The sequence below is a fragment of the Chlamydotis macqueenii genome, chromosome 4, assembly GCF_036417535.1.
Source record: "Chlamydotis macqueenii isolate bChlMac1 chromosome 4, bChlMac1.mat, whole genome shotgun sequence".
In the NCBI taxonomy this organism is placed as follows: Eukaryota; Metazoa; Chordata; class Aves; order Otidiformes; family Otididae; genus Chlamydotis; species Chlamydotis macqueenii.
Genome location: NC_141559.1, coordinates 3,850,460 through 3,874,986, shown reverse-complemented (window position 1 = coordinate 3,874,986; position 24,527 = coordinate 3,850,460). Strand labels below are relative to the sequence as shown.

The following is a 24,527-nucleotide window of genomic DNA, read 5'->3' as shown; positions in this document are numbered from 1 at the left end:
CGGAGCGTGTATGTGTGAACATGAATGTCTGGTAATGTCTCATAAACTTCAGGCTGGACCACGTCTCTTGCCTTTAGGTTAGACCTTGTAAGACAAACAAAAGCCCCAGTATTGCTTAAATTAGATGCAAACTGCTATGTTACAGCAATATTATAAGGATGATTCTTGTGCACACAAACAAGCCGGGGGACTCGAGCGATGGTTCCCACCGTGACTGCCATGTGGCCCCTGTGTAGGACTGTAAAGCGATGCATTGTCCGAGATGATGTACAATTTTCTGCATGAAGATATACGGGCAATACAGCTGTTGCCGTGGATTGCTCTGAATATACCGCCAGTATATCTTCAATGGGATGTGACATTCTTGGCATTTTTGGGGGGTTTTGATATCCATAGATAAAAGGAGGAAAAAGAAATAAAGAAATACAGACAAGCAGCACTGAAGCAAATATGCATATATTTTTCCTCATTTATAATTCACATTCTTTTTCACTCGTTTGTCTTTAGCAAAGAAACTTTCCTCAGGTGCTGGCGATGGATTACTTTTGAAATAAAACTGGTTTGGAATTAAACCAGGTCCCAGTCTGAATCAAACAAATGCAGGGAAAATAAATCAGCATCAAAGACCATCTCGTGCTACGTGTCGGGGCTAAGGCAGAAAATATTCAAGAACGTTAAGGATTCTGGAGATCTGCTGTGGTGCAGGAACAGCAACAACAGCAGCTGAGCTTTACACAGGGAAATGGACTCCTGGGCAACATGAGACAGAGGGTGCAGACAGCTCATCTCCTCATCACAAGCCACAGGCACAGCGTCTGTGTTTAAATATGGGTGGGTAAACTCTTGGATGGGACAGGCTGCTAGAGGAAGACTAACACACACCTGGTGATCATGATGGTCCCCAGCATCTCCAGCTACATCAGCTAGGAAGGACTGAACCAATCAGCAGCTGTTCCTAGAGCTGAGCAGATCAGAGGCTTTAACTTTTCTCAAGGTTTAACAACTTTTGTGGCCAGCTCCTTGTGGTGTGAAGAAAGACAGACTGACAATGAGGGAGAACTCTCCCTTCAGCAGGGGGATTCACTACAGTTACTCTTCTGCAGACATTTCTCCTCTCCACTCTTGAAACTTAGACGCTTTTCAGAGTGGAAGAGTGTAATGAAATTATGCCAAAGGAAACGATTCATTTTCCTTCCTCCCCCAGCCCCAAAGATGTTTTATAATGCAATGAAAAATGTTGCTGTACTACTGCAAAAAGACAGATTTCTGCTGGAGCAGCCTCACGCAAAGCTGTGAGATGAGAGGATGCTCTCTTGACGCCACGGGCTGGGATTTTCAGGGGCAATGCGGTGCCAGGAGCTGTGATGGGAGCAAGTGATCTTTACAGGAAGGAGAAACCTGACCATCACAAAAACTCTCTGCCCCTTGCATTACGCTGAGGCATTATGCTCCAACTGTGCAAAAGCACGAGTAGGCCCCCAGAATCACATGAGCAGGTTAAAAGTCACCTACTTGTCACAATCAGTACATGCAGAATTTTGACTTGTCTTCTAGGCTTTGAATCATGAGAGCTAGAAAAGTAGATATCTTCACAGATCTCCTGGAGCTTTAAAGCAAGCATTGTATGTCACGTGAATGGGCAGTAGCACTCTGTCTCAGTAAAGAATCAAGCGTGCATTGCTGGTTTCATTTTATAATGTTCTTCAGAACGGTGCAAAGTACAAAACTCTGTAATAAACACCGAGGAGAGAGAAGGAGATTGCACCTTAATAGCTCTCACTCACCTACAACCTTCCTTTACTGGTCCCATCATCCAAAAATAAAACAACTCAATTTCACTTCTTTTTCTTACAGCTGGGGGATTGTGGGAGCGTCCCTGCATGGACGAAGGATCTTATTCTACATCACAACAGCTTTCAAGTGGAGAATAGGGCAAACCAAAGAAATGAAAGGTACAACTTGATGCTAATGTATAGTCACATTGAGTCAGATTTTGTGCAGCTAATAACATCCATTTGCAGCTTGCTCTTGTTTTTAATTTTTCCAGCTAGGCCAGAAATACCAACAGCTTCAGGCCTGTTCATAAAGCTGGCAACTAACAGACCTCCGTCCCCAACTGCTGAAAAAAACATTTCTGGGGAGGAAGGAGAGACTGAAGATGAAGGGAGCATTGCAGAACCCATAAAAATACCCATACTGGCTCAGTGAAGACATAAGCATGGCTAAAGCCACCAAGTGCTTGATTTCAAGTATTGTTTTCTACACCTTACTCCCTTTGCTCTTCTGCGGGTCATTTACTGGAAAGGAAAGGCTGTAAGAGCATGGTTATGACTCAGTAAGCTCCTGATTAAAGCTAAAGCCCAAATCTCTTGTTGCAGAAGCATTCCTGCTTTCCCTGAATGAGATCAAAAGTAAAAGAAAAAATATATGAGGAGGTGAAAGGCTAATGGCTCCTGAAAATAGTTCGGTGGTGATAGGGTTGAGATTATTTCTTGGAACAACGTTTCTCTCATTAAAAGCAGGTAGGTATCAGATTTTAATGACTTGTTTTTTCCCATCTCAGTAGGACCGGAAAGACTTTACTTCCCTGTTCTCCACAGCCGTCTTGCAGAAGAACCGCCTTATCATGGTTAAGTGATACCTGCGCTTGAAAGCAGGATTTTTACCCTTCTCTCCAACCTTAGGCAAATAGATCTAGTTCTCAGAGAGCTGACAGGAAGGCAAATCCCCTACTGCAAACTGACAGCTGTCAAGGGATAATAAATACCTGTAACAGGGAGGGTTTCATCCCCCCATGTACCGATCAGCTTTCACTGAAATTATACCCTCGTCCCTGCGATCAAACCACTATAGCTGTGTGCCCAGCTTCAAACACAGCCTTCAGCACCGGCGAGGAGGGAGGGGGGTGGCTGCTGTTGTTCCTTCCCTCTCCTCTTGCATGACATCTCTTCACAAATGGCATGAAATGTCTGAGGGGTTTGTTTCAGTTTGCCCATTCCCTGACTCTCTCTCGTCTTCGAGGGCTTCTCTGTAAATTTCTGTATCTACTGCAGGCTGTTAGGCACAGAAATACCAAATAAATCAATGTACTGTTTGGAAAAGTTAAATAGCACTAATCTCTGAATGTCTCACCTTAAACCTCTTGAAACTCTCATGTAAAATTACAACTTTGTCTTAAAGGAATTAAAACACTTGCTTAAAAACAATCCGCTGTGCTGAGTCACAGCAAGAGGTTGAGCAATTTGCAGGAATGGGGCCAGTTACATGACAGCAGGAAAAAAAGTTAAGGTGTGGGGAGAAAAGAGTCTGCATTTCAGAAGTGAATTTCCAGGGAAAAGAAAGGAGCAAAACCATTCACTCAGACAGACAGAGAGTTCCTACCCCTGCTGCCTAATAAAGGCTCTTTCAGCATTAACCCTTCCCGGCAGAATGCTGTTTCAGCACTGTTGTTTTTAGGAGACAGAGTTTTTAGGTGGCAAAAATGTTCCCTGGCATAAAAGATTGCATCTCTCAGTAACAGCAGTGATGCTGAGCGATCTGTAACCTCTGAGAATCCGGTCCCATCACTTCAGTAGGCAGCAAAGCCCCTTAGCTAGGACAGAAGTGCTCTGGAGCCAGAGGGAAATGACAGGCACAACAAATGAACACATGGGGGTTTTTGCACCGGTTATAACCTTAGCATCTGCAATAAGGCAGAAGTGGTCTCCGTTTTACCAGGAAGGCCAATCGGATGGCTACACATCCACTGGAGACTTTACTGACTATACCTCATGGCAAATACAGACCCACTATTGATTAAAATAGAATGAGATTTTGGCAATTAACAATAAATTACATATATCGGCTCATGTTTCCTAGAACGTCACAGCTCAGAAAGGAAAACCAAATACAAGCTGAGCTCTACAAGACCCTTTTCTCCTTCAGCATGCATCACTCCGTAGCAGGAATCCCAGCCCCGTTCCCGCTTATTCATGAGTATGTGTATGCAGAAGCGGGTAAGAGGGCAAGGAAGAATTTCTTTATGAAGGAAAAAAAAAAAAACAGCCCCATTCCTGAGACGCTGTTGCTATGGGCCTGCAGGGTTCACAACAGATGGCAGGGAAAGCCATCCCAGCGCTTCCCTCTGAAGCTGTCCACTCAAGCATACCATTCGCATTCCCCACATACCTCCGGCCCCTCGGCTTCGGCACAGGGCGGCCCGTCCCCCTCGACGCCCCGCCGACCTCTCTCCTCGAGGTGCCCGCGCCAAGCCACAGGGCCAGGGTGCAAGCAGCGGGGCGACATTCAGTCCTCCCGGCCCCTCTGCCTTTCGCCATTCCTCCTCAGCCCTGCATTTTCCCACAAATGAGTTAGACATAAAATTGCAATAGTTTATCTTTGGAGAGTTTGAACCACTGGGAGAAAGGGGTTTGTTAACTGGAGGCTCGGTCCAGGACATGGACGACTCCTGCATGCTTGCACCGAATCAGGGTGAGAGAGAAAACAGCACCTTAGGGCCTGATCCAGACCAGGGCTGTGCATCTTCCTGCTCCCAGCAGCCTTCAGGATAACGGCTTCAGGTGAGGAAGGCTGGACGGAGAGGCAAAGACCTTGTCTGTGCTGCAAAGGACATCATCACACCCAAAACACTTCAGAGGAGCACCATTCAGAGCCAAGGTCACTGCCTAACGGGTGTTATTAACAGCTGAAAAGTGTGAGAGGAAGTGTGCAGAGGGTAAGCAATGTAAAAATAGTGTAAGGGAAGTACCGGGGAGGGGGGAAAGCGTGATTTAAGGAGTAGAGAGTCCAGGTGTAGAGGAGACACAAGAAGCAGCACCAATGAACTCCAGGTACGGCATTCTACCCCCTGCTCCATCCAGTGCAGTGTAGGGCAAGTCTGTCTGCAAGAGCCCCCAAAACATGCAAAACCCTGTTGAGAAGTCCCTGTGCTGGGGAGTTCACGGTCTCAGCCTTCCTCCCTGCGCCCTGCAAAACCCTGCCTGAGAACCAGCCGTGCCTCCGGCCGCACCGCAAAGCCTTCCCAGCTCGCAGGGCACAGCCGGGCTAAGGAAAAGTCATCCCGCCGCCACTCCCGCACGCACGTTGACAATCGTACCGTTCTGGTCTCCTAAACCCAAACAACAGACCTGCTGGCTCTGTGGTAAGGAATCTGAATGTGATTTGCCTGTCGCTTGCTGATCACACATAGGAGGGCTCCTCGGGGCTTATTTGCATTTGGCTGCTGGAGTCACTGGTTTTTCCTTCTTTTTGGGGAGGGGGTGGGGAGGTTACAACCAGGATGGAGACAAAGCGGCAGATGCTGCAGGCTAACCACGAAGAGCGGCACCGGACGGGTGCAGCTGGCCGTTCGCATTGTGCTGAGCTGTAGGGCTGCTCCGGGGCAGCCTGGGAAACGTGCTTGCTGCCGGTCAGCAGGCTCAGCCAAAATCCCTCGCCTCTCTCCTTTATGGCTGTGACTTGCCTGACCCTCCTAAACATTGTCCTTCTAAAGCACCGAGGAATAAAGTTATTTTCTGGTTCGTTTTGCTGCTGATGCAGACAAAGAACAAGCAGTAAGTCTGAGAAAAGAGCATGACTTTTGCTAAAAGTCGGTTTGTGCCCCTGCATGTGCAGTCTTTTCTGTGCAGGCACGTAGGAAATTTTCCCTCCCTCTCACACACACAATGCTTTAGATTTGGTATTTATGAGCTTAAGTTAGAAATAAAGGAGGAATGAAGTTTCCAGGTGGCTCTTTCTTTCTTTAATCTTTCCTATGTTTCTCCCTCTCTCTCCCTCTCTCTTTTCTATCAGTCTTTAATCAAATTCCTGCTGTTACTTTTATTGAACAAAGGAGATGCTGGCACAGCCCGTAAGTGCCTGTGCACACGGGTTGCCCTATAACAGCGGAGTTGCTACGATTTATTGTTAAATGGTCCCTGCAGGCTGTAATTTCTAAAAAGCAGAAGGAAAGGTCCAGGCTTTGGCAACTGAGGTAAATGTTAATATTTGGTATCTCTTCAGCCACTTGGGTTTCTATGAGGTATTGCCTTTAACCCTTTGAAGGCTTCCGGAAGACTTTAAGCAGACCAGAGAAAACAGTTATATCACCCCTAGATTATTTTTGCAATTCACTTGAAGGAGATGACCACCAAATCTCTTGAATTCAGGCAAATTTCAGATACTATATATTTCATCTTTCTTCACATTATATACTGCAGAGCACTGAATCACTCCGCTCAAATTGTTGCCAGGAACAGAGAAGAACTATAGGTCTGGCTCATCTACAACCTGATAGGAGACCGCAGGAGATGTCAAATCTCTCAAGCAGGTAGTGGATTAGGACCCAAGGTAATCCCTTGCCCGTACATGATTATCTGCACTAATTTATAGCTGAATGCTTCATTTGTAGTACTGCCTGCCTGGAGTCCCCCTCAGGAGTCACAGCATGGGAGAAATGCAAATGAGGAGGAGCTGATGCCATCCTTTGCAGAGCTCCTTGCAGCCTTGCGGTGTACGTACGTGGGTCCTCCAGCGAAGGACAGGAGGTTCCTCACATCACTGCAGCCGGGGAACATGCCCACCCGTGCCCGCATTGGGCCGAGCCTCAGGGTGATGGGATCTCTGCTGTAAAACAGCCTCTTCCTCCATGCTGTGGATCTCTGTCAGCTCCACTGCCTCGGGAATCTCTAGGGCTACTCTACGGCCAAAACTTACTCCATTTTACACAGAAAGGGACACAGATCCCAGTATTCCACCAGCTTACTTTCACTTGCACTGCCAACTTTCACTAAGTGGGCTGGATCATCATGTTGTAGAAAAAACACACGGTTACAATTTCAGCCAAAGCGCACAGCTGAATGTTCGGCCCATATTCACAAAAAAAACCTCAAACAAACCTAAAGTTAAAGATATTAATAGTAATGAAGGAAGTAATGAGTTTAAAGATTAGTTAATGGGTTTACTAAAGGAGTTAATGTCTCAGGAAATAATAAAACTCAAAGTTCAATGACCTTAGTTTTACGATTTACTGATCGAAAAGGGCGTATAGGTGTGTATAACGTATGACGGGTCTTCAATGAACGTGAATTTGTGCAGGCCCGTGCTGGAGCTATACTGGCGGCCATCTCCTATGAATCAGTCTCTCTCACATTCTCTACCTGCTATCTGCCACGTGACCATATTAATCAAACAGAAACACATCCCAGCCTGTACGGCCAGCCCATCTGTATGAAACACGGACGCAAAGTCTTGGCCTGCTTTGACACCCACTTTAAATAACTCTCAACTTCTAAAAGGTGAGGGCCAGGAAGAGGGCCGCTTACTTCAGGAGAGACTCTTCCGGGCTACAACACTGTAAAAAGCACCTGACACATCATGGTGTGGATGTGAGTCAGATTCTCCGCTCAGGACACTCAGCGTCCCAAGTTCAGGGCATTATTAGCTCCCTTTGACACCAAGGGAGGGAATCACAGAATGATAGAAGGTTTGGCTTGCAAGGGACCTTAAAGATCATCTAGTTCCAGTTCCCCTGTGCCTGGCTGAAAGCCCCATCCAACCTCACCTTAATGGCCTTAAACATGCTGTACAACTCTGGGGGCTCGCAGAAGTTCACCTGCCCTGCAAGCTCCTGGCACTTTTCTAGCCTAAAGTCCAACAGATTTGCCTACACCGCTCAACAGGTTCACCAGTGACAGAACCTGCGCAGCGGCACAGCACTGGCTCCCCGTTTGCTGTGCGCTCGCTTACAACAGCAGCTGAAAAATCCCCCGTGGCACTGCCTGAACACTCATTTGCTGCAAAGTTTATGATGCTTATGACCTTTAGGACCAAAGGGTCCTTAAGACTCCTGTCCTCTCTCTCCCAAAGCCCTGCCGCACATCCGAACTGCCTCCGCGGGCACAAAGCCGTGCCCGGATCGCTGTGCCGTAGCTGTGGAGAGGCTGCTTACCTTTTGAGACACCACACCAAGTCTCAGGTATTCCCATCCTTGCGGTGGAGGCAGCCTGCCATTTGGCGAGCGCGGTTCTCGGAGGAGGGAATGGCACTGCCGCCTCGGAAAGCGGAGAAACAGGAGCGTAGCAATTAAGATAACAAATTGCAGATACAGGTGCTGTGCGCAGAGGCACCTCAGGACTAATCCCGCAGTAAAAAGCAGGAGCTTTGCTCAGCAGAGGCAGCTCAGATTACTGCCCTCCTACCAAGCAGTCGTCAGCAGGCCTGACAGACAGGAGCAGAGACCGTGAGGAAAGGGGAAATGTGCTGAGTGAAAGTGCCAGTCAGCTCCGTCCGGACTCCCAGCAGGCCGGTGGTTGGCCCCTCTTACAGTTAACACTGGGCTTTTGGGGGAGAGAGGAGCAGGCACCAGGCCCGAGCCCTGGCAGAGGAGAAGGCTGTGTGCATGTGGACGTACAAAATCCATGGAAATATCCCAGAAAAGTACATGGACCTCAACACACTGGACCCATCCCGATAGAGAGGATGTCAGCCTGACACAACTACGTATGTTCAGCTACCCGCTACCCAGCCAGGCTGCCTTAACATGCAAGAGAAAGCAAAGACATGCATTAAATGTATGCTACATATATTAAATTATCCTGCTTTTCCTGCAGGGAGCAAAATGCTTCATTTCAGGCCAAAGGGAACACAAAGTTTCACTTCCATTTCACGCTAAACATTTTTTCCCAGTTCAGCTGTTAGATCAAAACATAGGTTATTCACAATCTCCCTCATACTTTTTACCATACTTTCTCCACTTCAGCGTTCCCTTTACTTCAAGAGCCTGAACAAATCATCCCCTTCAACGCAGTTCACTTCCTGCCACCCTGCGGGCAGGAGAGCTCTATCTCCCTTTTAGAAATGCGGTGAGTATAAGGAGTAATGTCACATTAAAATACCTGTCAGCAGGAGGAACCAAACCCAGTGCCCCAGGCCCAGCACCAGCATCCTGGAGGAGCTTCCCGTCTCCCCAGGACAGAGGATGGCACTTACCGCCTTCGTTCTCCTCTTGCAATCTCACCTCACGACGGCAATCATTTTTAAAAGCCTGGCAAACACAGAAGACTAAGAGGGAACTCTGAGCTGACTTAACTGTCTCTTTTCAGCATCTGAAAGGTGTATTTTTTAACCAATATTTCTGATTTTAATTAGCTTAGGCATTCTTTATTGGAAAAAAATTATGGTGTATTTACATAGGTATAACCTCCACTAAAATGGTTTACATACTGAAGACCGACCCTGTCTCCCTTCTAATGCCAAAGGCAGGCAGAAAGCTGAAGAAAGGGAAAAAATAAAGGTTCTATATTCTGGAGCTACTGGTGTAGCCAGTGTTTTGGCCAGGTGCGTACACGTGAATGCTCTTTGTCCTCCTGCATTTGTGTGAGCGAGCTAGGCTGCCTTTCACTACCAACAGGAAGATTTGTGCATATAAAAGCCCATTTGATACTGTCTGTGCGGTTTCTGCCGCTCATTATTCTTTCCACTGAGATATTCCATTTATTCAGCCGCAAGGGAGAAACAATACCACGGGATTTGGACGACCCATACAAGCCCATTAATGAAAAAATGTGAAGTAGTTACAGTGACTGCTTCCCCCAAACATCTGTTTCACTGCAGTAAATCCAGGCAAACTCCAGTTATATCAGTAGGATTACGTTAGTGTTCGTTAGCCTTTCCTGGCCCCACCTCCCTTTCAAAGGAAACCTTGGATTGAGCTGGATAAGTTTTTGAGAAATTGTTTTATATTGCTGGGTAACTAGTGTAGCTGAATAAAATTGATACTTAACCTAGCTAAGGATTTGTATACATCAGCATACATCAATGCCATGCAACCTCCCAGCTCCTTATAAATCAATATTTATACTCAGCGCTTGAAATTAAAGCCATGCAACTGGAGCTTCTTGCAATAACGATGACGAAATTCAGTTTTTCCCAGTGCTCCCCCTGCAGCTGCCCTGTGAAGCTGTCGCCCTGCAGTCCTTCGCACCTGTACAGGTAACCAGAACCTCGCGCAAGTCCAGGTATTTGCCCTATCGACTGAATGTCAGCTAGACACAATCACAGACGGGGAAGTGAGGCATGGATCGGCCGGAGAACACATGCTCGTTTGTTCCAGTTTTCATACTGTCGTGATCTGATCCAGCTCCAACTTAATCCTCAGGAAATTCCAAAAGAAGGAGATTCACACCCTAAAAAGCACTTTGTATGGCGCTGGCAGAGATTTCCCAGCTTTTCCCGTGTCACTTTCTGACAAATCAAAGCCCAGTTTGATTACTGCCTGAAGAAGGCAAACTAATCCAAATGCACTCCGTGAAAGAGGCAGCTAATGCAGAGTGGCAGTGGCTAGAAACTGCTGTTTCTAATGCAGTTTCAGGTGAGGGGTCAGTCTTTAATGTCCTATATAGAATAACACAGTACGGTGCTGGCATTTTTTTTTCCAAGGCATTTTCCCACTTTCCCTATCACTGGCCTAAATAGTTTTTTTTTTAAAAAAAAGTATCTAGATTTTCATCACATTTACTACTGACTGTGGGAAATTTCCTAAAAGCCTGGCAGTCCTAAGCTGTAGCTAATTCAATCCTAGACAGTAAGCTTGTTGCCAGTGATTTCAAAATTAAATTCTGTTCACCTCGTAGCTGTCTGCCCTGCGCTTTGCACTGACCCTTCCTAATGAGACAGGAACTGCAAACATTTTGATGAAGGCACAGAAACTCCTCTAATGAAAATACTCATGCTTCAGATAAAAACTTACCAGCTTGATCCAACAGACAAGCAGATGCCAAAGCCTTCACTTACCTGGGAACAGACTGTACAGACCTCAGGAATACCGTACAAACAACGCGTCAGGACCCTCATGGGTTTTGGCTGGTTGCACCCACTTGCATCAGCTGAGGAGCTGTCTCTTCATGTAAGACTCCAAGAGAAAGCTCATTTTTTTAAACTGTTAAAAAGACTCACTTTAAAAGATACCCTCCCTGTCCCAAGATCTCATGCAACAGAGCATCAGTGACACCTGGCAGAGCTGAGAAACAAGGAGACGTGACCAAGGGCGCACCGGAAAGCTGTGGAGGAGCTCACAACCAAACGCAGAACAGCGCTAGTCACACGGCAACCCCGCCAGCCCTCTACCAGCCCCTCAAGCTGTCAGTCTTAAACCTTCCGTGTGCACAAAACCTTCCTTCTTCCTGTTTCCCCAGTCATCATCGCAGAACTAAAAATAACCACAACGCATAGCAGCTCTTCGGAAACACGCTCCTGCATTGCTACAGAGCGGGGTGTGAGCCAGTGCCTGTTCTTATTAATTTCATTCACAAAACTTGGATTTATTCGATGCAATTTTTTGGCACGCTGTCAAACACGACACAAAATTACATTAGTGTCATAAGAGGAAAGGATTAGTCCACAGAGTTCTTTGAAGACTTCTGTTGGCACTTGCCTTTTTGTAAAAATGCCAGCAGCTTCCCCTCTCTCTAGGAGAAAACGCTGCTCAGTAAGGGTTTGAGCCAAAGCCTTTTGGATCTGTGGGAATCTTTCCATCAATTTCCATGGGCTTGAATCAACTCTGAGCCTCAGATGTCAGTCGTACTGACATCTTCCTCCCACACTTCAATAGGCTCATTTATCAAGTAGAGATAATTTTTTTCCTTTTTTTTTTTTTTAAGCCTCCGTTATAGCAATTTGCTGCCAAAAGAGCAACTTTGCAGCTATGGCAGAGGTGTAAGTATTCAGGATATCAGAGTTTAATTCCTGATCGTGCCACAGAGGTCTTTAAATGAGTTGATCAGAACCAGATTTGTCTGAAAACATAACACTGGCCCTGCTGTGGCAGAGTGGAGGCCCACGTAGCCCAGCATCTGCTCCCTGACAGCACCTGAAAGCAGACATGTCAAGAAGAGGATAAGAGCAGAACTAATACACCCGCACGTCCAGCATCCTCCCAGCCCTAGCACTTAGCAGCAGGTTTGTGTCTGCCACAGGACCGGTGTTTCCAGGGGTCGTATCCCTGGGAGAATTATCAGCTTGCTAAATTTAGCCCGCTTCCCTCTGACACTACTGGTCTTAGGATTGCAGGGTACTTCTCCTCCCAGCATCTCCCCCAGTTCAGACAAGGGGCCCAGGGACAGAGATGTGCCAAGAGAATAAGCCGAATAACTCAAGTAATGCAGGGAATCTGCAGGGCAGCATGAAAACGAACATGCAGATTACAGTTATAGCCATGAATAAGCTTAATCCTTTCTTTCTGTACAGTTTTTAGCACAACAGGAAAATGAGGATAATGTTTTACATCCCCACTCCTCCTTTATTTGACTTGTATTTTTAGCCTAAGGCTCTTTGAGGTGGAAAAGAATTGCAGGCACTGCTAAGCTGGAGGCAGACACAAACTACCAACCCCTAACACTGAAAACAGAAAATCAGCTGCCTTGAATACTGATCTTTGCTATGTTTCTACCCCTCTGTTCACTTACACCTCACTGTAGAGCTGCCCCAGAAAAAGAGAGATGATACAGTCAAATATCTTTCCCTCTACATAAATTATACCAGGAGAACGGGGCAAGCGCACACCCTTGGGGCAGGTAAAGCTGTTAGTGAAGCTGTTAGTTGGTACCCGGAGCAGCGGCAGCCACAGACTTCAATCGCGGTATCTGTCTTGATGGTGATGGCTAGCACCAAGCCCAAAATATCACATCCCCACTCAGGCTACTGCCGATTTGTACAAGCAGAGGATTCGCTCATGGGCGGCTTTGGAGAAGAACAAGGTTGAGGGGTGGCTTTCACTGCGGTGGTCTCAGGAGCACTAAGTTTGGAGCAACCATATGCTACAGGAACTGACTGTACTTCATCTTTGATACAATATTGCATATACTACATAAATAATACTTGAACAGGCTTCCAATGGTCGCTCGTATTTGTATGACTGGATATCTGCTAAGAACACACATTGTGCACCTTAGAGGTATGTAGTTTTCCTGTAAACCACAGCTCCTCTGAGATTCATGCTTCATGCAACTTCACTGGCTCTGCAAATGCAAATGTCGCCATCAGAGCCCCTCACATCCCAAGTCAGAGCCTACGTGCTAGCCTGAACCTGAAAAAACCACCCCAGAACATCTCTGCAGGACTCCTGCATGTCAGCGTGTACAGAGTAAGGGCCCAAAACATTGGTAATTCTCTGCAGAAATTTTTTACTTGCTGTTCCACTAACAAATTTCAATAGAGCTTTGCATTCATTAACCAGGACTGATGCTGGATCCAAGAGTTTAAAGAACCAAAGCGCCAAATTCTGACCTGAGGGAACTATCTGAACTCCATGCACATCAACAGAGCTGCTTTACACCCACCGAGACCACGGACCAAACCGCCTGTGGCAAGCTCACTTCACCACATCCCGTCGTCTCAACAAGAATGACTTCATGTTCTCACCTCTGCCCTCCCCGCGTCAGGCAACAGTGAATGCCACAGCAGCTCTAGGGAACGGCTTGTAGCAGACCTTGGTTCAAGCAGTGTTTGTGTTAGAAAGGGTGTCGGAGAGTTGTTGTCCCTGGGACTGCGGTTCCCTTCAGCATGATATTCGCATAGCAGCTACATTTGCCATCACGCCTCAGTGATCTAATTGCTGCTGTTATGAACACGTTGAATGTAAAACTATGTAAACAGTGTGACGCTCTAACAGCCATTCTTGCTTACTGACCTGTGGAAAAGTCTATTTTTGGCAACTGCGGTAGGCCACTGTGGTTGCTGTAAAGCTGACAAGGCAATGCCCGCTTTTTGAGCCTTATCTTCAGCCGATACAAGCATGCACAACACGCTCAGATTGAACTGATACAACCGAAGAGGCCTGGGTCTTTTTTAATTGCACCCAACTCCGCCTAGATACCGAACTTGGAGAGGAAGTGACAGGAAAAAACAAGTTGGAAAAAATAATCCATCTTTCACAATTCAACAACTAAGCCTTATTTTTGTGGCTTGTAGCTTTTGCTTTCAAACACCCAGTCTCCTCCAGATGGTTAAAGATCAACTGAGTATCAACAACTATCTGAGGCGGTTTGCTGAGGACAGTAGGCAAGCCTCTCCCTACAAAATTCAACAAAGTGGTCTCTCCAGTTTCTCATAATGATTCACACCTACTGTTCCCAAATGGGCAAACCATGAGCAAAAAGATCTCCCCAGCATGAGCTTGTGAATTCCTCAGGCTTGACGGAACTGGTTCTGCTCATATCCACAGTAAGGGACATTTGTCACCAGCAGTGACATAGACATAGTGAAGACTATCCTGGGAAATACTTGTGGAGACCTCTCTTCTGAGGACCTCACTTCTCGGCTCACTCCCATAGCCTGTCACCAGTGGAGTGAAATTTGTTCATTCTTCCTTGTAGCGCAATGCTGTCTGGTCTCTTTGCCCCGTGATAATTTTAAAGGCTCACTCTGTTTACCTGTGGCAATTTGATCTGGCTAGCAGGACCTGAATGCTCAAGCAGCAGCATACTTTTTGCCTGATTGCTCAGGTACGAAATGCATCAGAAGGACATGAATGTGCTTTCTTCTGGGCGTGCAGAGGAAAGTGTCCCGAAAAGCGCTGTACTAAAATGTGGGGAAGGAGAAAACAGGTAATTCTGTTGTGTAGTTCTCAGTATCTTAAGAATCAGACGGTAGAAAAAGGACTAGAATGGTCCACCAAGCTAAATCCACCTTGCCAGCCGCAAGCACACAGAAGATAGCAGCAGCAGGGTATGTGAGGCAGGAAATCAGAACTCAACTTAGCAGGGATTGGAAAATGCACCTCAGATACATTCAACATGGCTCTGTAATTCCCTGGCATGCAGAGTAGCTCTTAGTCTGGCTTATTGTGGCTTCAGCACAATGAAGTGTGAAGTATCAGCAAGCTTCCTCATAGCACACGAGTTGCAGACCCGAGGTCTACAGGAATGAACAAATACACACATGTCAGAGTCTATTGTCCTGGAAATGAATGGGCAAAATAAGTACTGGGAGGTAGCACGGAATGGGCAGAGAGAAAGGAACTGGCTTTAGGAACGGCCTCTTAAGCAAGGTAGATATGAGCAGCCCTGCTAAAGAAGCAGAGAAAGCTGAACATTCAAAAACTGCCATTGAGGACTCCTGAGCCGAGGGTGAGACAAACAAAATGCAGCTAGAGAGCGTCCATGAAAAATCATTTAACAGTTATCTCCCAAATAAGGATCCTCTTAGGGAATGGGCCCAGTATTTACTTAACACTAGAGCTCATGGGGTTATTCTCTGCCTCTGCAAGGAAGCAGAAAGCGTATAAATTCGTAACTTTACCCATCTCTCCTATTGCAAGTTCCTCCCTGATGTCAGCAGGATGTTTGCAGAGGACTGAAAGGCAGACTATTGTCCTCATCTTCCAACTTCTCTGGTACTGGTTATCTATTTATAATCATTCATATTTATTAATATTAAGTAACCTTGCTAGATAGGTAATTTTTCTCATCTCTATTTATTTTTGTCTTTCCTCTCATACTGAAATTTCTCTGATTTTCCCTTCACATTCCCTTCATTGAAACTATTCCCACTCTTTTCCTCCACTAAACTGGTCAATAACAGACTGATGACGACCAACAATGATGCATCAACACTGAGCTTTGCAGATGGCATTCCAAGGGAAATAACACGTCATTGCATCAGCCTGTCTACAGACCTAGCAAGGTGTGGTAACATCAATCTTTGCTTAGCAACACAAGTAGAGGCTCCCTCTGCTGCCGCTGGTACTAAAAGCTTACCTTTGTCCTAAAATAAATTAGATAGCAATCCGAGTATGCCACGTGGGCTACACAGTGGGTTAAATGTATTCTTTTGGTCTTCCCTTTGATGGTCTCACTACAATACATCTGAATAAAAAAATCTGTGCTTTCTGTCCATTGTGATGTCAGCTGTCGCTATCACACTGCTATAGACAGCTCCCGAGTTTTTTATTTGAAAAACAAAGAATCAAACCTTCAAAAACATGCTGGCCTTGAATATGCTTTGGAAAGAACCAAAATCACACACACCAAGCAGACTTTGCTATTGTTTGTATATGACTTGTAAGGGGTAAAGTCCATGTCAGTGTGAGCTTGCGTCACTCCTAAGCAAGAGCCCTCAGGAATACTGAAAACAAACGCTAAAAATTCAGGTCACAAATGACTTGTCAGTGAGCTCTCACACTGCTGCTGTTTGCAGAGAGCAACCCTAACCCACTTCAATTTATAACTATGGCAAATTTACAAAAATCAGCCTCTTAAGCACTCCAAAAATAATTTCTTTTCACATGATGTAGTACTGCAAATCATTATCTTCTTGTTCTCACAACAAAAAGCAATCCCAAGTGGGAAGCACACTAGTGCTTCCTTTACCAGTCTTTATGGCTAAATTCATTATCTCTGGGGTAAAGATAATCTGCACATCCCTGGGGCTGTAGCTTTTCCTCAAGTCTGGCTCGCAAACCTTGGTTTGTGCACATTTCATCACACACACATGTAGCCTGCCCAGCAGCATCCCCCGAACTGAGATGAAGGCTCCACGCAGCTGAGGTTCTGTAGTGAGCTGCTTTCCTTAATTTGTTTCTTTTGCATCTTGCCTCATTTCATTTCCTAACACCGGAAGCTTTTATTTAATGCAGAAACTCACTTTTCCCTCACCGCTTCCCTCTTTCTCACCATTCTCCTCTGGGATCTTTCTTTTATTCCTTCTCATCCACCTTCCCTCTAGCACTGGAGGCGAAATGTTTGTCTCCTACCTTGCCACCAGCTGGCCAGAGTGCTGAGTCTTGCCGTCTTTGGTGATGGGAGAGAATTCAGAAAAACTTGTTCTAACTTAGCGACCCGAGCTGGCACCTTTTGTTTGGCTCATGACAGCTCCTCAGCTATGCCGATCTTGACCCAGATACCTTTCCGGCTAAGTGTGGAAATTCAGGGCAGAGCACGCCATAAAGTGATACCAGCTTGGACATGCCCACAGTAAAAAACATACAGGAAGCATCTCTATTAAGGTCTTAAATACACCCTCAAATTCCAGATTCAAACATCTCTGATTCAAAACGCACATCAAGAGTCAAGTTCTGTGGCCTGACCCTAAGACAAACATTTATTATTCATGTCACCAAAGAGGATCAGCACAATTTGCTTAGCTGAGTTACACTCAGCACACCATCAAACCCAGCAGGCTGCCATCACTAGTCATGACCATTTACAAGGCCTTTGACAGCCAGGGAAAAGGAAACATAGAACGTGTGGGAAATCACTCATTTTGTGATAGCACAGAGGCTGTTGCTCAAAAGATGCAAGTGAAGTGGCTGCTCTTCCCCCTGCATCACATCCTGTGTACAATATTGGTCAGACTGCTCTTGGTCACTCTATCACTCACCTGCAGAACATGAAACAGCTCCAAAACTTGCTGAGGCCAGTGGGAATCTTTCTGCTGTCACAGCAACAGTGATACCATGCAGCAAATGAGGCAAGAGCTATGTACAGAACTGCCACCCTTTCAGAGGGAGCCCCGGGCACTTGGAAGGAAGATGGGACTGCTTGTAAATCACCGAACAGGAATCCTGGACTGTCATGTGCCAGGGGAGCAGTGGAAGAGATGTGGGTATTTCACATGCTTGGACATATCAGTGACAAAGGAGTCACAGAAATGTCGCCTGAAAAGAACAAACATTCACCCTTGGGCTCATGCCGGTGTGCTTAGAAAAAGGCTTTTGCCAAGATCAGGCCAAGTCATAGGCTTTCAGCTGACGATGTGAGGGGAATGGCTGTGACAGCCTGCGGGGCATGAGAGAGGGAGGGAAGGAGTGTTGGATCTTGCCTACCTGCGGACGATTAGCTTCAGTTTCTTGTAGGACCCTTTAACCAGGGAGATGGCCTCTCTCCTGGAGCTGCTCAGTTCCACCTCGTTGATGTTCACCACTTCATCACCAGCCTGCAGCTTGGAAGGCAGGGAGTCCGCTTTACCTCCCTCTTCGATCTGCACGGGAAAGAGAGGAGAAAGAAACAGTGAGCCACGCCTGCCACAGTTTGGCTATCACATGAAGAGCTGAGAATGCATTTCTGTTGAAGGAATTAGGTCTACCAGCCACAAACTCAGCTCCCTGACTAAGAAACATTGTCTCCCTTTGCCAGCCAGCTTCCTCAAAGATCTGCGCTTGCCTCTCCTACATTTCATATAGAAGGAAGCTGGAGACTGGCAGCCACGTTAATTCTGCCAAGAAGCATTGTTTTGAATAAGCCTGTAAAGTCTTTGGTATTTGGAAGCAGTAAATGCCAGCATAACGGCCATGGAATGCCTCTTGATAAGAGCAGCCAGGCACAAGCCCAAGGGCAAAGCCGGGATTAGAGGAGCTTGGATGTGATTTTTTTTTGTTCAAGCTCCTCTTCATGATCTAGCTGGCTGATGAACAACAGCTTCTTGCTTACTGGCCAGCAACAAAGCAGATGCACATAGGTGTATGTAGTTAATGACTTGCAGCACCTCTGCAGGGTTTTTCAGCTAGGGATTTAAAGAAAGTAGACCATTATTTTAATTTTATGAGAAAGTAAGCAGCCTGCTCAAGGCTACGTAGTGGCAAAGCTAGAAGGAGAATCCTAGAGCACTCTCCTCTGTTTTGTATGGTCCATCACGTACACTGGGTAGTCCTTCATGCACACCAATTCTCCATCAGTGTGCCAGCAGAGATACGCCAAGTCTGCAAAGAAGCAAGTGACGAGGCAGAGGACAAGAAAATGTGGCCCAGAATCTGCGAATCTCAGCCTGGTGCACTAAGGCACTACCTCTCTGCAAAGGTATACCAGCACAGCAGAGGGCAAGGTTATGTCAGGGTTAATACACTGCAAATCCTGAGTTTCTGGAGGGCCAGGAGCGCCACCAGTTTGGAGCGCAACTGATAGAGCTTTTCTTACAAAACTCACCACCACAAAATCTGATCTGCAAAGCGCCTAGCAGTCCCTGTTCAACAGAAGCTGTGACCTGTGCTAGCAATTGTCCTGTGACCCACACTGAAGTATAACACCTCATGGCGCATCAGAAGTATAATCTCCTTCAGGCCTTTTCTTTCCCAGACATCACAATGAAACAAAGAAATGTGTCCGAACTGGATTAAGACTCTGCTCCAGCCAGCAGAAGAGCTGCTGTTTGCAGGGGTACCATTTTCTGAGCAGTGAAATTGCACGCGCGCTTCTGGAAGTTACTTTCATTTCAAGTCATGCCAGGCAAAGTGTAATGGAGCCATAACCCAGATACGTAACTCAGCAAATGCAGACATATCAGCCAGATTTTCACCAGAACATTAGTTTCAGTGTTGAATGGTGATTTCTCACAGGTGAAGCTGGTCTGTTCTTCTGAACAATAGTATTCCAGCTCATGTACCTTCTAAAATTTAAAATCTGACTTCCACAAACATTGGCTAATCAATTCTCTGAACCTCGTACAAAGGCAGGTAAAAATCATTGTCGTTCATCCTACCAGGAAGTCATTCCACTGATGAATGAGTTTGTTCTTTTCTTCTTAAGAATGGATAAAACCACAGGAATGAGACTTCATATAAAGAGCCTCATATCACAATTACCAGGAAGGGTGAGAGATGAAACACTGGACCTTGCTGCCAGCATAAACAAACTAAAAATGCAGTATTGCTCCGGTTTATTGCTGCTGTAAAGGAAAACAGGTGGGTATTGCTTCAACGAAATACAATAGAGTGGGATACCACAGGTTAGCTTAACTTGGGATGTAGTCAGCAGAAGGGATTTGTTTGGTTGGTTTTGATTTTTCATGTTAGATCACATATAATGGAGAAAAAGCATTCTTGGAAAAATATCTCCTGTAACAAATACCAACTACTTCAAAGGCTGAGATACTCATCAGAAGCATTTGTATTAACTTCTGCCTTGGTGAACCCTGACCTTAAAAAAACCCAACAAAATTGTGATCTGTGCTTTATCCTCTAATAATTCAATTTGTATTTATATATTCTAGGTTTTTTTTCACTCCACAGGATCACTCTTTTAAGGTTCTCTTTGCAACCACGTGGGCTCGGCATTTCTTTTTCTCCTCTTTTTTAGTGAAAATGGAAAACTGGATTATTCCATAATCAACTTTATAAGTAATGTGAGTGCACTCCTATAAATCAAATACTTTAAGGAAAGACTAAACCCCACAATAGTTCTGATAAGGTTGCTAACGTTATGACCAGCTCTGAAAGAAATCTTTCTTCAAACCCTGATGCGCTCCAGCGTATGCCTACGCCAAGGGCTGTCAAACTGCAGCTTGCCAGGCCACGCAGCCAGCCACAGTACTACAGCAAAGAATGCCTTGAAGGAAAGTTTGCTAGCACGAGTACAGAGTCATCTGCTAGTAATTCCAGAGCCTGAGAATGATCTGCTTTGCTCCTGTGAACTTAAATTGTCCACGAGCAAGACCTAAAACAGGACTCACTTTTTGTAATTAGATTTTGATGGCAGAATTGAAACTGTATTACTTACACATCTAGAGAGAATATAAATGGAGATATGGATTGATCTTCTGTTGTCTACATGGTTATCTGATAATCTGTTAGCCTTCTTATCTGTCTGTTGCTTAGGTACACGTGTGTCATCTCTTCAGCTGGGGTTCCCTGGATGAAAATTCCCTGAAGTTCCTGAAGGAAAACATTCACAACAGGCCTGTGACCTGGCACTACCACTCAGGGAGTTGAAAGAGGCAAAAAGACTCCCATGTTTCCACCAAAAGCCCAGGAAAAAAGTAGTGTCTCCCAAAGCAAGGCTCAGATGCTCTACGTTCATTTCTTCTCTCTGAATGCCTCTGAAAATATTTGTGTTTAAGGAGTGGTGATATTTCAAGGAAAGGACTGAATGATTCAAACAAAACAAGCTGCACTATAAACACAAAGCTCTGTCTCTACCCAGCGTAACAATTATCAACAAAGCAAACAAACCTCAGCCCACGTGTAACCTACTGAAATGAACACCTGCTTCACTGGACAAGGCTGAACAAAGTCAAGGATGGGACTCTGCTGGGTCTGTGACGCACTGAGCAGTTAAGGGTGGAAGACGCTTGCAAAGCTATGCGTGCCCCAGCAAATAATGTGCAGGCAGGCCACTTCTGCTTGCGGTGACATTCTCTGAACAGCCTGTCTCATGCTATAGACCGGGTCCCAGGTGAGAGGAAATGAGAAGGCAAGTCTTCAGCTCTTCCCTAAATCTCAAGTGGGTCTAAGTGCTGTCGGTCAGCAAGGCCAGAGCCAGGAATTCAGTTTGTTGCTTGAAGCGTGCAGGTCGTGCTGGAGTAGTTCAAGCAGCCACAGCGTTGTCAAAATCTTGTGCCAAAAATGTAATCACCATGAGCTACAGGACCTAGTGCAAAGAGTAAATCAATAGCCAGTAAGACCTTTTATGGTTTATTTAAGCTGAGAAAAACAAGGTGATGTGCAGCCAGCAAACCTTCTGGCTGTAGGATTGCCGCTCATCCATCAGGAGCAGGAGGAGCCAGTGGGAGCCGGCGAGGGACTGAAGTTTCTTTCCTTTTGCCTGGACTGAGCCAACCACTCTGCCCAGCTGAGTTATGAGAGGTGACTCTGATGAGCACAAGGTGGAGGAATACCTAAAAAACAGGCTGGGTTTGACGTTCACTTGCTGGGCTAAACCTTAGGGGACTGGATTGAACGGCTGGTCTTACTGCAGGTGCTGTGAGCAGAGCCAGCTGCCCAGGCCCTGCCATGTGGGAGAAGAACCCCTGTCCTTGATATCAGCAGGAGCACCCGTACAACAGCATAAAGACTCTTGGTTTCTGTGCCTCAGCTTCCCATCTTTAAAATAGACACAATCGCTACCGTCTTTGTCTGTCCAGTCTATTTAATGTGTGAGCTCTCTGTGGGCGGCGATGATCCAAATCTTGGCTCTCATTCCAGGGGCTGTCTCTGCGAATCCCTAGCTCACAGGCCCTGACCCTGGGGAGAATTTGTGCCAATTAGAACCATGAAATGGGGAAGCATCCCCTTCCAGAAGGTGTTCCACCAACCATCTACAAGATGGTTCCTACTTGCAGTGACATTCCATCAAACTTCAGTGATTTCAGCATCTCCCCCACACCTCTTTCTCTCTTCTGTTTTCCACAAACAGATCCAGCTGATTCTTTCACGTTCTTTCAGAAGGAGAGAACAAGATCTTCCCTGCCAAGCTGGCCTCTCCTGAAATACATCCACTTCAAAACACCTCAACAGTGTCCTTGAGCTGACACAAACTCAAGTCCCTGCAGTTGTCTTTACTTCCATGCCCACTGCCCTTTCCTGAAAATCCCAAAGGCCACCCCTGGTCCTGCTTTGCATTAGCACTTTGGTCCGTTTTCTTGCATTAGAGGAGGCTTCTTGTCATTCAATAGATCTTGCAGCAGACTTTGAATCCATCTGTTCTCCCTTTTTTTTGGCTTACTGTAAAAGCAAGAAGTTGCTTAAGCAGATCACCAAGGATACATAAGACTTATTACCACTGTCTTTTGTTTGGTTCGCTATGGTTACTCTAGGTTCACAGAATGCTGTCTAACTGAGATCCTTTCTTGATTATTTTAAAGAAGTTTTCTTTATTTATTCCTCTTTTCTCTTCCTTTTCTTGGAGGAGCTTTTGTAACAACAAATTCTCTGTAGCTTTTAAGATGGATTATTTCATCTTTGTGTCCTTTATATTATGAATGGTGCATGTGATTCCTAAACCGCAAACTTACTTGCTGAAGTTTCTCAATTAAAAAAAAAGAGGCAAGCAAGCAAATATATATGCACACTGTATGTCGTTACACAAGTGAGAGCTGTGCCATGCAGCAGGTTAGTACAACTGCTGAGTGACACCAGGAGATGCTCTGGAAAAAAAAAAGGGAGCCGGCATAGCTGAGTGTTGACAGAAGCAGCAGCAATTGCAATGACAATCTACTGCCCTTTTCGTGTCAGATATTATAATGATGGGAAGGGAAGCATCACAAATGAACTGCTGGAGATGGCTGTCCAGAATTCCTGAGCTGCCAAAAGAGATTTTATAGGAACCGACAGGATGAGAGAGAAACAAAAAATTTGCTTCATAAAGGAATTGAGAGAGGTAGTTTCCTCTGCTGCAAGGAGTCCGTGACTCGCCCAGGAAAAGCCTTACAGAAAAATGTTCTCTGCTTTAGATCTCTTGTTTTCAAATATTTTACTGGAACCATTTTCATTCTTTCCAGTGGAATGATGCATTTCCACTGAATCTCAGGTTCATCTCTTCCTTGTCCTCACGAGGTCATTAGCACTGATGCAACTTGGGGGAAAAGGTTAAACCAGCTGTGTGTTTGAGAGAAAACACGGGAGAACTGACTGCATCTTTTTCCAAATTCAACAGCCAAGGTTTTGACCACTTCCCAGTGTCCAGACTGAACACCAAACAGGTAAGAATGGGGTCTTTCGTTTACCTGCCCGCTATTAGGCGTAACATGGCCACACCGGAGCAGTCGCGTGTTGCACCCAGTACAAAGCAGCGCACACAGAGGCCCACTGGGACAAATTTGTCTTGCTCAGTAAACTTGCTGATTGATTTAGGCTTCATGTTGGAGACGGAGATTTTTAAGCCCCCGTGGAGTTCAGAGATGGTTCTCAAACCTAAAAACAAAGTTGCAGAGCTGCTGAATGACTCCAGAGAATATGCTGCTCCACTCAGTCAGACTTAATGCCATGTCACAACTTGGGGGCAGCGAGTGTTTCCCATGCAGCAGACAGAAATTCTTCCCCATTGTCCCCAGCCTCTGTGTCAGCGTGACAGAGCAGTTAAGATAATTCAATCAAAAAATAGTTAAGTCAAAGGTCTCCCCCTGGAGCCGTGTCTCTGCTGGATTTCCCCATCCCTCATGCAGACATACATCTCAAGGGAATTTAGCTATTGACATTTACTCCAAGCCAAAGAAAGTGTTTCCAAATTAGTTATTGTTTTATTCTGCAGGGAAGCAAGGAAGGGATTTTTTTCTCATAGTGCTCTGGATTGTTCTACAGTAAGATTTCTTCTCCCAAGTACAAAGCATAGTAGTGGAGAGATTAATTTATTCCAGGCAGTCATACAAGGTTCACACAGAATGAATTCAGCTTGAGAGGCTGAACTTTATTCACTAGAAGAACAAGTTAAACTACAAGGTTTTGAAGGCATAGCAATGCTATGAAATCTTTCTGATGCTTCCAAAAAATATAATCCATTATTTAACACAGGCAAAACAACATATTTTCTCCTATAATCAAAGTCAAGGCTGTGGCAGAGAGCTTCCCTCAGTGCTGTGCCCTCCCCAGGCAGCTGATGAGACCAAGGCAGCAAGAACTCAGCATCCTCTCAGCTCTTTTGCCAGCACGAGGCACATTTGGTTTCCTAAAAAGTGGTGCAGCTAGCCCTGAGGAAAGCGGGGTACCAAGGAGCACAGCCAGCTCCCAGCCCCTCTCCTCCCCTCCGCACTGCTGGGGTGCATGTCTGCTGTCAAAGCTGCTTTCCCCACTTCCAAGTGGCCAAAGGCAGGCGCTGCTCAGAGAGAAAGGCCATCCATCCCTCACTGGG

At 45.8% G+C, this 24,527-nt stretch overlaps 1 protein-coding gene across 2 annotated transcripts in view; it reads right to left on the bottom strand.

The window, feature by feature from the left end:
- Positions 1–24,527, bottom strand: part of SHROOM3 (shroom family member 3) — a 141,190-nt gene that overhangs the window by 80,543 nt on the left and 36,120 nt on the right. For both annotated transcript variants that reach the window (XM_086747207.1, XM_086747208.1), the window contains exon 2: positions 17,798–17,952. In XM_086747207.1, the coding sequence (XP_086603333.1) occupies positions 17,798–17,952 (155 nt within the window). The remainder of the gene's footprint in view (positions 1–17,797; positions 17,953–24,527) is intronic.